Source organism: Silene latifolia, chromosome 9 (assembly GCF_048544455.1).
Source record: "Silene latifolia isolate original U9 population chromosome 9, ASM4854445v1, whole genome shotgun sequence".
NCBI lineage: Eukaryota > Viridiplantae > Streptophyta > Magnoliopsida > Caryophyllales > Caryophyllaceae > Silene > Silene latifolia.
This window is the reverse complement of record NC_133534.1, coordinates 52,273,943-52,285,560: the sequence shown is the minus strand read 5'-3', so window position 1 is coordinate 52,285,560 and position 11,618 is coordinate 52,273,943. Positions and strand designations below refer to the sequence as shown.

General features: G+C 36.1%; 1 protein-coding gene across 3 annotated transcripts; it reads left to right on the top strand.

Moving 5' to 3' along the window:
• The first annotated feature begins 1,797 nt into the window (after positions 1-1,797).
• LOC141599763 (uncharacterized) lies at positions 1,798-9,560 on the top strand. Of its 3 annotated transcripts, XR_012523924.1 has the most exons (11): positions 1,798-2,137; positions 2,333-2,407; positions 2,875-2,948; positions 3,597-3,699; positions 4,067-4,117; positions 4,251-4,389; positions 4,667-4,805; positions 5,842-5,947; positions 6,053-6,801; positions 7,431-7,608; positions 9,192-9,448. XR_012523924.1 is itself a non-coding variant. In XM_074419873.1 (9 exons), exons 1-9 carry the CDS (start codon positions 2,017-2,019, stop codon positions 6,163-6,165), a joined length of 921 nt encoding a protein of 306 aa, XP_074275974.1. In that variant the 5' UTR covers positions 1,798-2,016; the 3' UTR covers positions 6,166-7,418. The 3 variants fall into 3 exon arrangements, 2 of the variants coding, with proteins under 2 accessions (XP_074275974.1, XP_074275973.1); XM_074419873.1 differs by lacking the exons at positions 7,431-7,608; positions 9,192-9,448 and having other exon boundaries at positions 6,053-7,418; XM_074419872.1 differs by lacking the exons at positions 1,798-2,137; positions 2,333-2,407; positions 2,875-2,948; ... (3 more) ...; positions 4,667-4,805; positions 5,842-5,947 and having other exon boundaries at positions 6,165-6,801; positions 7,431-9,560.
• The last annotated feature ends 2,058 nt before the right edge of the window (positions 9,561-11,618 follow it).

The window sequence follows — 11,618 nt, the reverse complement described above, 5'->3', positions numbered from 1 at the left end:
AGATTAAAAAAAAAATGTCTTGATGAAAACATTAACTTTAAATGACACCCGTGATTTTTCACGGGTAAAAAATAACTAATAAGATTCTAATTAATTCAAAACATAATAAAAATAAAAAGCAAAATAATTAATTTAGTTCTTTAGTTATACCTTACCTACCAATTTTTTGAATAAAGTTGGAAATTCATTTTCCTGCAATATTAATACAAACACAAAAAATAAGAACAAATTAATACAAAACATAAGAAAAATAAAAAACGACACAATTAATTTACTTTTCTATGTATACTTTAGGTGCTATTTTTTTAAATAAAAATGAAAATTAGGGTGAATATAATAGTTATATATGTGAAAAATTCTATTACTAATTCTCTCAAAATTTTATGAATAAAAGGAAAATAAAAAATATGGTACATAAATACGGAGTATATATAGTAATGATGAAAGGAAAGTTAGAATGTCATTTCATTAAATAAAGAAAATAATGATTAAATAAATAAGGTAAATAAATAACAAAAATTATGAGAGGAGATCAATGGTTTACAATATATTTGTTTTCTTTCTTTTTTGTGTTTATATCTTCTATTTTTTTTTTTATTTTTTTTAACTTACATTTTTTAATTTTCTTAAATTGGTTATCCATGTCACTTTTTTTTTTGCCATGTTACATTAAAAGTTGCCACATCACAATTAAACTTGACATGTCACATTTTTTAGGTTAGCCTTTTAATAAGATTTTATAGATAAAATAATTTTTTTTGGGAAATTCTCACTTGTACCCCTCTGGTATTGACTAAACTCACTTGTACCCCTTCTTTTCAGAAAAGCCCACTTGTACCCTCTAACTTTCTAGTTAATCTCACTCATACCCTTAGGGTGTGTTTGGATAGCAAAAGTGTAGGGGAGGGGGAAGGAGGGTAGGGAAAGGTAGAGAAGGGAAGGGGAGGGGGAATGGAGTGTGATTGTTTGGATACAATTTCCTTCCAAATCTTGTCTATTATGGAGAGATTTTGATTAGGCTTGGAGGAGGGAAATTGGATCCCTCCAAATCCCTCCCCATCCATTTCCCTCCACCCTCATTTGCTATCCAAACAAGGGATTTTAAATCTTCTACTCTCACTCCCTTTCTTTTCCCTCTAAATCACTCAATCCAAACACACCCTAAAAGTATAGTAAATGATAAATATTGAGGATAAAGTGGAGAAGAATGGCAAAAGATGAATGCTGAAAATGAAGTGGAGTCATATAAAATAAATTTGGAGGGAAAAACGATCTTCGTTGAAGAGAAAACAAATATTTCAATTAAATATGCTTCTTCATATTGATTATGAAGCCTTTAACATCTTACTTGATGCTTTGACGGTACTTAACACTTCTTCCCCATCTCATAATGACAAGGGAGAATTCATTTCACGTCTTAATTGTTGGCGCTTAATATTATGGACTTAGGTCACGATTTCTATGTAATTAGGATGTTGGAGTGTGGATTTCCTTAAAAGTAGGGGTACAAGTGAAATTAACTTATACTTGAGGGGTATAAGTGAGAATAACTAGGAAATTGAAGGGTGTAAGTGGGTTTTCCTGAAAAGAAAGGGTACAAATGCAATTAGTCTATATTAGAGGGATACAAGTAGGAGTTTTCTTTCTTCTTTTTTTTTTTTTTTTTTTTTTTTTTTTTTGGGCAATCGAGGGTTAGATAAGATAAGAAAATCCAAACTTTATTTAACAAGTCCGTCTTATTATAGATGGCCGTGGGCTACTATCCGTCGATATATATAATGAGAATTTGTGTTATTTAACTGCAAAGTGGGGTTGGACGGGATTGAGACGGGTTTGGGTCATGTGATTTATCTCTCTTTTACAAAGTTAGTTTCAGATTTCATCTCCCTCCTTCCTCCATTAAACCTCCATTTTGACAGTGAAGCTTAAATTGGTATAAAATCTTGGTTTCCGAGTTTGCGTTGATTGTGGCGCCTTTGTTTGTCTTGTTTGACCTAGTTGAAAGAATCAGAAACAATGGAAAGCAAATTGAGGGACAGAGAAAATGAAGCAGCAGAAGAGGTGATGAGCGAAGTTCACTTAGGATGTCCTCCAAATAATGATGCCCCTTTCATTTCTCACTTTACTTTCTCTCTTGGTACTTTTTGCCTCTTACCCTTCTCCTTTTTCTTTATTTATATATATATACAGTAAGTTTTCCTTGTCACGGTTAATAATTATTATCCGTCACAAATGAGAATGTGATTTCCATATTCCTCTACTTTCCTTCTCAGTGATTTCCATATTCCTCTACTTTCCTTCTCATTATTGACTTTGTTTTTTGATGCTTCAGAAAATGAACCAACTTGTCATAACCACCTTATTCATATTGATCAAGATGGTGATCTTATTTTGCCTCGCCGTGACAGTGAGTTTGAACCTTCTTTTCTTTCCAATTTCTATAGCAATACGGTTTAGGGGCAAATGGAGGGGGGAGAGAAATGATTCATTTTGAGTCATATAAGCTGATTAAATCACTCTTAGGGCTTGCTTGGATACCAAAATAGGAGGGAAAGGGAAGGGAGGGAAGGGAAGAGAAGGGGGGGAATGGGAGTTGATATTTGGATACAATCCCTCCAAATCTTTACTATGCTGGTGGGATTTTGATTTGTCCGAGGGAAAATGGAGCCCTCCACCCTTATTTGTTACCAAACAAGATTTTAAGTCCCCTACTCTCCCTCCCTTTCCTTTCTCTCCAAATCCCTCCACCCATAACACACCATTAACATGCAGGATATATGGATCACGGCAACTATTCCTAGTGTTCTCTCGGCTAAGTCACTGTTTAACTCCAAGTTTCCTGGCTGTCTGAGAGTTAAGCTTATCTTTGTGCAGAACATATTCGTCACTCTACCTGCATCACCATTCAGCACAATATCACCTCAACTATTCCTAGTGTTGGTTTGCAGGTAAAATTCTCTCAACTTAATCCAATCTTTGGGGTAAATCCATACCTGCCCCTTTTAACCGCCATTTCACTCGGAAATTGTGCTATTTGCATTTGCAAAAGTAACTGCTGAAAGCAGTATACAATTGCCAATACAGCGACAGCACTAGACTGCCTTAAAGGGACCCCATTACTATACTGACTCTAGTGAGCACCCATTATGTGATTGGCAGATGTGTTACCATTTTTGGTGCAGCAATTGCATATGAAAATCAGTGGCAAACCTGTACAAAAACACCAATTAGATTTGTTTGATTAACATTGGAAAGTCTTTTATCTGGGGTTGCTTAAGGAACAAAATATCACAAATCATAATTCTCTAATTTGCAACAATAACATTTGACATTTAACATCTTTATTTTGAAAATGACTTGCAACTTGCAATAACATTGTATATTTTTATATTTGTATGTTTGAAAATTGGCATGTGTTGTATTAAAGTGAACTGAGCTATCAGGTATCAGTATCATAGGAATTAGGATATATGATGTCTTGCTGCTCGTCTGCTCTACATGAAATGATCATCAGTACCTTTCTGTTGAGTATAATTATACAGCTGAATTGAATATTTATGAAAAACTAATCTGATATTCTTATTGTTCCTTTCCAGGTCTGGCGAGCAGAACTGGTCTTAGCTGATTATGTACTGCATAACATGTTTTCTTCGTCTAGATTCAGTGGTGTTGTTGCCATTGAACTTGGAGCTGGCACTGGTAAAGTTCTCCACCCCCTAATCCCACTCCTTGAAATTTCATGATTGATTGATTAGGTTTAGAAAATTCAGGTGTTGGCAAGTCAATATGATGGTTCTATGGAAAATAATGGTAATGGTTAACACTTAAAATGAAGTTATCACCAAAGTGAACGATTATAGAGTCAAATGAAGTAAATACTGAAAGTCAGAGTGTAACACGCTTGTAATTGAGTTGGCGTTATATTGTCCATTTTATATTCTTGGCAATTCTGGGACCTGTCATTTCATGGTTTCCTTTTTAAGCTGTCAGTTGTCACTGCCACTTCCACCTGAAGAAGCTTTGTTAATTTTTTTTTTCACAGGGTCCTGATTACTGTCTTTGTCAGGGTTGGTCGGCATACTAATTGCACAAGTTGCTGAGTCTGTTTTCATAACAGGTATTTCTAATCATTGTGCTTCTTCTGCTGCATCTGCCTTAGAATGTTGCAAATGCCACCTAAGATTCTTTAGTTGCATTGCTATTATCTATTCTCTTAGATGTTACTGATCAGCCAAAAAATTTGTTGCCAGACCATGGCGTTGAAGTTCTCGATAACTGTGCTACTAATGTTCACATCAACTCCGGGATGTTCAGAAGTAAATCAGTTAAAGTACGAGAGCTTGATTGGCTGAATCCATGGCCTCCTCTGCAATTGGGAGCTCAAACAAGGTAGCGGTCCCTTAAATATTACTCCATCTTACAGAAATTGGGCAACATTCACAAAACCTCATAGCTGTATGGTATTCAAGGACCCTAGGTCTTTTAGTTAGTTCAGTATGGATCAGTCAGCGCCATTGTATACCTCCTCTATAGGGGGGCATTCCAATGTATGTATTGTGTAGTCTTCCTTATTTGGTTGAGTATAATTTTCTCTCCCCGAGTAATTTGTCATTCAATGTCATCTGGAATAGTAGAAAGTTTGCTCATATTGTACTCTGTCATTCAGGTATTCATGGACACCTTCTGAGGTGGAGGAAGTCAGCAGAGCGTCTGTCCTTCTAGCTGCTGATGTGATCTATAGTGATGAGTTAACCGATGCCTTTTTTAGTATTCTGGAAAAACTGATGTGTCAAGATACTGAAAAGGTATTCATCCCTAGAACTTACTAATATTGAAGTTTACGATATAGGCTTTTGCAAACACTCATAGTACAATTTTAGCATATCTGCAATGAAAGTTTTGGTACGGTTGACACAAAAAATTCGGAACGTCAATGGATCACTTACTGCGATGTTCAGCATCAGAAAACATGTGAAACTTCTTCCATTGTTTGGTTACCAGATGAGGGTGGAGGGAAATGGAGGGGGAGGGATTCAGAGGGATCCATTTTCCCTCCTCCAAAGCAAATCAAAATCCGTCCACCATAGGAAAGTTTTGTTGGAGGGGAATTGTATCCAAACACTCCTAATCCATTAACCCTCCCCTCCCCTTCTCTTCCCTCCCCTACCTTTCCCTCCTATTTTGTGATCCAAACAAGCCCTTAATATGCTGCTGTGCAAATTTGCCTCCTTAGGAAGCTGTAGCAGACTGTTTTCTGATTTAAATGCATTCAAGTTATTCTCAAGCATTAGCTTAAAGAGCCTTAAAAATATCCCTTAGGGTGTGTTTGGATAGCAAAAGTGGAGGGAAGGGGAGGGGAGGGGGAAGGAGAGAAGGAAAAGAGAGAGAAGGGAAGGGGAGGGCGAATGGAATGTGGTTGTTTGGAAAGGAAATGGAGGGGGAGAGATTTGAAGGGATTCAATTTCTCTCCAAATCTTGCCTATTGTGAAGAGATTTTGATTAGGCTTTAGAGGAGGGAAATTGAATCCCTTCAAATCTCTCCCCCTCCATTTCCTTTCACCCCCATTTGCTATCCAAACAAGGGATTTTAAATCCTCTACTCTCCCTCCCTTTCTTTCTCTCCAAATCTCTCAATCCAAACATACCCTTAATACCGATGTTGAGAATGAATATAATAGCCCAATGGTCCAACCCATGTAAGTGTCACATAAGACATTCATAACAATGAGATAGTTGATTTTAATGTATAATTGATTTTAGGTTGCATAATCCTATGTTTTTAATGTATGAAGCCGTCCTTGACGTAATGGTTCAATAATGTTTTCCTGTTGGGGCTTTCAGGTGTTATATCTCGCATTGGAGAAGCGATACAATTTCACTATGAATGATCTTGATGTTGTCGCCAATGGCTACTCTCATTTCCTTAGCTATTTGACAGCCAATAACGGTAACAAATCTTTTTTTTTTTCTTGTTGAATTTTTCGTCTCACTGGAAAAAATGACCTTGAAAGAGACGCATGTCGCATGTCTCACAATGAGTACTGTTTTTCAGGGTTTACTGGAAAGTGTGTTGACCTTTCAGTCATTCCTCAGTATGTGCGGGAATACGAGAGAGGGAATGATGTTGAGCTATGGGAGATTAATTATATTGCAGAGAATAATTGAAAAACTGCAGCTAATGCAAATTGCATTTAGCTAAACCTAGACAGGATAAAGGTTTTTTTTATAGATTATTATTATTATTATTATTATTACTTTCTTTTTTTTTTTTTTTAAAAAAAAGAGTAGAAAAGTTACATGTATGACTTTGCTTAGGTGGTGTTTGACCTAGCTTTAAAAGTGCTTTTGCAATTGAAAAAGTAGAAACTAGGCCAAATACTATAAACTAGGGAGGATTAAAAGTGTTTTTAAAAAGCCAAAAGTAAATAACTAACCCCTAAAAGTAGAAGTAGAAAATTGTTATTTCTACTTCTACTTTTCACTCTAATGCCTAAAAAGCCCAAAAAAATAGTTAGGCCAAACATAAATATTTATTAAAAACACGATTTTACAAAAGTTTGGCCAAACAACCGAAATTTTTCCGAAAAGTAACTTGTGAATAAACTCATTTTCAAGGCCAAACAACACCTTAATCATCTTGTTCAAACCTTCAGTTTAACAGGCTTTATAATTGATATTTCCCTGTTTAATGCTCTGGAAATCAGTGTTTTTGTATTTCAAGTGCACTGTGCACTACATACATGGTTGATGGCTCTTATGAAGTCGAGATGGAACCTGCCAATCAGATCGGGTTAGCTTAAGGTGAATACGAGTATGGTGGCTATTTGATATAGAGCTTCTAGGATTTAATCGAAGAAAGCAATTAAACACAATATGACTACTTAATTGAATAAGGAAATCAAATTGTATTTATAAACGAGAAAAGGGATTGTACATCAGATGTAATACCTCATATTTAATGACTTTTTGAGTTTTTGTGTATTTTTTTTGAATTATAGAGTTTATAAATTACATTTTAGTTTTATGATGTCAAAAATCAAATTTTTTTGAGCTTATATGTAATTTTTTTGAGTTATAATGTGACCTTTCAAAATTAATGTTTAAGTAAATGAACTCAAAAACTTTATAATAAAACTCAAAATTTTGAACTAGAACTTAAAAACTTTATGTTAATGCTCAAAAACTATATCATCTATGTATTACATCAGACGTATAATCCACTTACTATTTATAAACGCTTTTCCAAGCAATATCTTGGAGAGAATTACATAGAGTTTTCTAAAGGTAAATTTGTAGAAAAGGAAGTGAATTACGCAAATAATCAAAACCTAATGAATAAAAAATTAGTTACATATATTTATAGGCGATTGTTAACAAACTTTCCTCGCTTATTTCTGGGTTTGTAAGTTGTAACAACTTGTAACTCGCAGAAACCCCCACAAAATCCCCAATTCCACCGCCTATCTCCGCAGCCAGTCTGAAGCAGCTCTCTCGCCGGCGACCTCATCATCAAATTTTACAGGTCATCAGCGAGTGTATTCTGTCTATCACTTGTTTTCCCGACGGCAGAGAGGTTGGCTCCATCTACTCGGATTCCTTTTCTTCCTGGTATGCGACTTTTTGTTTTTGTGGAATTGCCTCTCTCTTTCAGATCAGTTGTCCTGATTAATCGTGTTTGTCGTCGGCTATTTCGTTGAAAGTTTCGTTGCGGGATATAGTTTGATTAGCTAGTTGTTTAATCCTGTTTATTTGCTAGTTTAATCCTCACTTTTACCAATGGATTATCAAGCTTTACTTCTGAATCTTTGTGAACTGTTTGTTATGGATGATGCTGGTATGGATGATGATGTTCTTATTCACTGGATTATGAATATGGGAGAGCCATCGATTTATAACATTTATATGATGAAAGATAGGGGTAATTCCCTTTTCAAAGAGGGAAATCTTTCTTTAGTTGTTAGCCTCTATAAACAAGCTCTTCAGTTCTTCTGTTTCCTCGGAATTCCTTGTACACGTGACCAGCAGGCTGCCACTTCCCTTGCCCTATCTCTTGTTCTCAATTTAGCGGCATGTGAGTTAAAACTCTCTCATTACAATCAGGCGTGGTGTTATTGTAATCTTATCTTGAACTTTGATCCTTGTAATGTGAAAGCATTCTACCGTAGAGGTTTAGCCTTTCAGAAATTGCATTTCCTTGTGGAAACCCTAGATGATTTTGACCATGCCTTGAAACTTGACCCAAAAAATAAGGACGTGGCACGTGAGCTTCATTGTGTTGTTGATTGTCTTGCTTTAAAACCCAATGGAAAGCGGGCCGTCTATCATTTTGACCCCTTGAGCAATGACAAAAAGGGTAAGAAACCCCTTCTTCAGGTTGAAACGGACACTAAGGTTGATGCGGATGCTAAGTTACATCCCCTTGTTGAAGCGGGTGAAGCCTCTTGTAGTAGCGGGCTTTTGTTGACCAATGACATGGATTGTGATATTAATAAAAGTAATAGGATCTCAGATGTGGTTATGGAGTCCGACTCCATTGCTAAGAGCTGTCCTCCCTCGTTAGGGCAATGTGCTAGTCAACCTTCTGCTGCCACATCTACCATTTTTAGCTTTTCCAACAAAAAACATGCCCACAAAAAATTATGTATATCTTCAAGAGACTATGACAACTTGATGTCAGGAAAGAATCTGCAATTTTATCATCCAAAGTCGGGGGCTTATATGAAAGTTTGCCCCATTTCTTCTAAAATTTCTATCTTGACGGGAACTCCCCATGATGAGCCATCTTGGGAAGCAGTAGTTCCCGTTTCTCCAAGGCCTGTGAATCTTTGTCCGTCAACGGACTTTAGGCCGTCTGAAAAGTTGGATATTTTTGTTGATGAGAAAGTTAGTCATCTTAATGTTAAGAGACCACGTTTGTCCCAAAAGGAGAGTCCAAGTTTTAACAACTCGGTTTGTGAAGTGGCATCGCTTGTTAGCACTCTTATGGAGCCCTCTGTGATGGACGATTCTTCTTCCTTGCAGAATTAGACTCCTTTTGTTTTCTCCGCATTTCCAATGCAGGAGGCAGGTATCCGATGTAGCAGCTCTAGATGATCGGTGAATCATCCTACTGCCAGCCATCGTATGTCTCGGGATCGAGTCCAGTTAAAAAATAAGTCGCTAATGTTGGTTAGAGGTTTTGTTTTTTGCAGGTTTAAACCCAAGATGCTGGAAAAGAAGACGCTAAAAATGGTTGTGAACTATAAACGGAAACATGAATGTTCAATTCACTTCGACAACCTTTACCATTCTCCGCTTAAGAAGCGTCGACTGTGTTGTACTTTTACTTGTGCTAGTTTCTTATCTACTAGTTTAGGGGTCTCTCTAGGCCCCCGGTTTGTTTTGTAACAGGTTTGTATGCACTCGGATAGTTTGAAGTCTATATATAAAAATAGTACACTTTTGTCTATAAAAAAAAAAACTTGTAACTGATTTTGTTTAGCGAGCACCTCGAACCTTGGCTAGTTAGTCTAATTGTTATATTTAAAACTAATCAACCTGCTACTCGACGTCGACAAATTACTAAATAACGTCGACAATATCTTATGACTTTCCTAATTTGTCCATCATTCTAACCTCTTCTTTGTATACTTAAATTTATTAAAAATTTCAATATTCTCTCTAAAATCACTAAAAAACCCGGTTACAAAACAACAACAAAACCGATTTGCAAACTTTTGTATTTTCGTCACCACCACTTCAATTCCGACCGATTCCGCCACCAACTTCTAGGAATCGACGACATAAGTAATCTAAACTAGTTGAATTTTTTTAATTTTGTAATTAGTTAGTAGATTTAGGTGGTTTAGAATATAATCGTAATTGTTAGAACGGATTAGAGTAGAACGGATTAACGATTATCGATCTCCGCGCCAAAAACTAATCTAAGATGGAACTTGTTTTTTTGTTTAAAAATATGTCAAAAAAGACGCCTTACGAAATTTTTTTCGTCCAGCACTAGGGTCAGACGATTTTTTTTTATCCAGCCTTAGGGTCAGACGATTTTTTTTTTTTCGTCCAGCCTATTTCGCCTTTTTTTAAAATTCCGTTTTCCAAATGTCGTTAAACTATATTAATTAAATGTTACTAATTTACCCCAATTTAGATAATTAATAATTAAATATATGGAATAGAATCGTTAATTGTTAGAACGGATTAGAGTAGAACAGATTAGCGATTATCGATCCCCACGCCCAAAACTAATCTAAGACGATTTTTTTTTTTTTTTTTTAAATATGTCGAAAAAGAGGCCGGACGAATTTTCTTTTTGTCCAGCCCTAGGGTCATACAAAGAAATTTTTTGTCCAACCTTAGGGCTGGACAAAAAAAATTTCATCTCACCCTAGGGCTGGACAAATTTTTTTTTTCATCCAACCCTAGGTCTGGACAAAGTTTTTTTCGTCCAAGTCATTTTTCGTCCTAAAAAAAAAAATCAATTTCCGTCTTAGATTAGTTTTGGGCGCGGCCGCACGAGGATCGATAATTGCTAATCCGTTCGTCAAATCATAAACTTGAAACGTAATTAAAACGTAAGCATAACTCTTGAACACCTTTACTAGCTTGATCGTTGTTTGCTGTTGAGCCATGATAAATCCTGCCCTGACCAAACTATATGCAGCCTAGCAATGCAGAGGTATTACGACCAGTATATACTCATCGTCCAAGCATCATCCAAGAGAAGGCTTATAAAGGACATACCTATCATAGTGGCCTGACCAGAATACTATGTACCCAAAGGAAGCCTTGGATTATATAAGTTAATTGGCTCGTGTTGAAATAGAAAGTAAAAGGACGGTTCCTACTTTATAGGAAGACTGAGTCCACATTAGCTACAAACAAGAAGCATGACCAACAACTTTAGAGAAAGGTATGCGAAGTGGCAGTTGGGAAGAGAAGAAGTCAGCGAGATTCTAGGAAGAAGCTGGATAAAATGTAACGTTCACCAAATCAAAAGGAGATAGTCGTTCTCTAGCAAAGGGGATTGCTAAGAATAGAAGAATGGAAGGCAGAGGCAAACACAACACTTGCCACTTTATTCTATAATCTCAAATCAATTGTATACATTATATTCAAGTGAAACGATACTAAAATCACAGTGAAACCTCTCTTCGCTTGGGGACCGTGTTTTTTTCCAATTCAAGGGTTTTTCCACGTATAAATCTCTGTGTGAATATTATTTTATTTACATTATTGTTACTCCCTCCACATTTTAATATTCTTCCCATTTCATTAAAATATTACTCATATATAATAGAGAAATGAGAGAAACTTCCCCCTGGCTAAATTTCCTCTGGCTAAAGTCCTTTTAAAGTAATTGTAATAGTACGGATTTATGAGCTGTTGGGTACTCTATCGAGTAAGGCTTACTCTGTCGAGTAAGTTAGTTTTACGTTCTGGAGAGTGTTCTGCCTGGTGGATACTCGATCGAGTGAGGGCAACTCGATCGAGTAGCAGTTACTCGATCGAGTAAGTTGGTTTATACGGGTTTTTTCGGATTTGATAGCAACGCGTGAAAAGGTTATATAAACATTTCCGTCAGTTTCTTTTACCTTTATACTTTATTCTAAACATTTTACAAA

Coding starts and splice junctions, on each gene's coding strand:
- LOC141599763 (XM_074419872.1), top strand. CDS start 7,777: ATGGATTATCAAGCTTTACTTCTGAATCTTTGTGAACTGTTTGTTATG.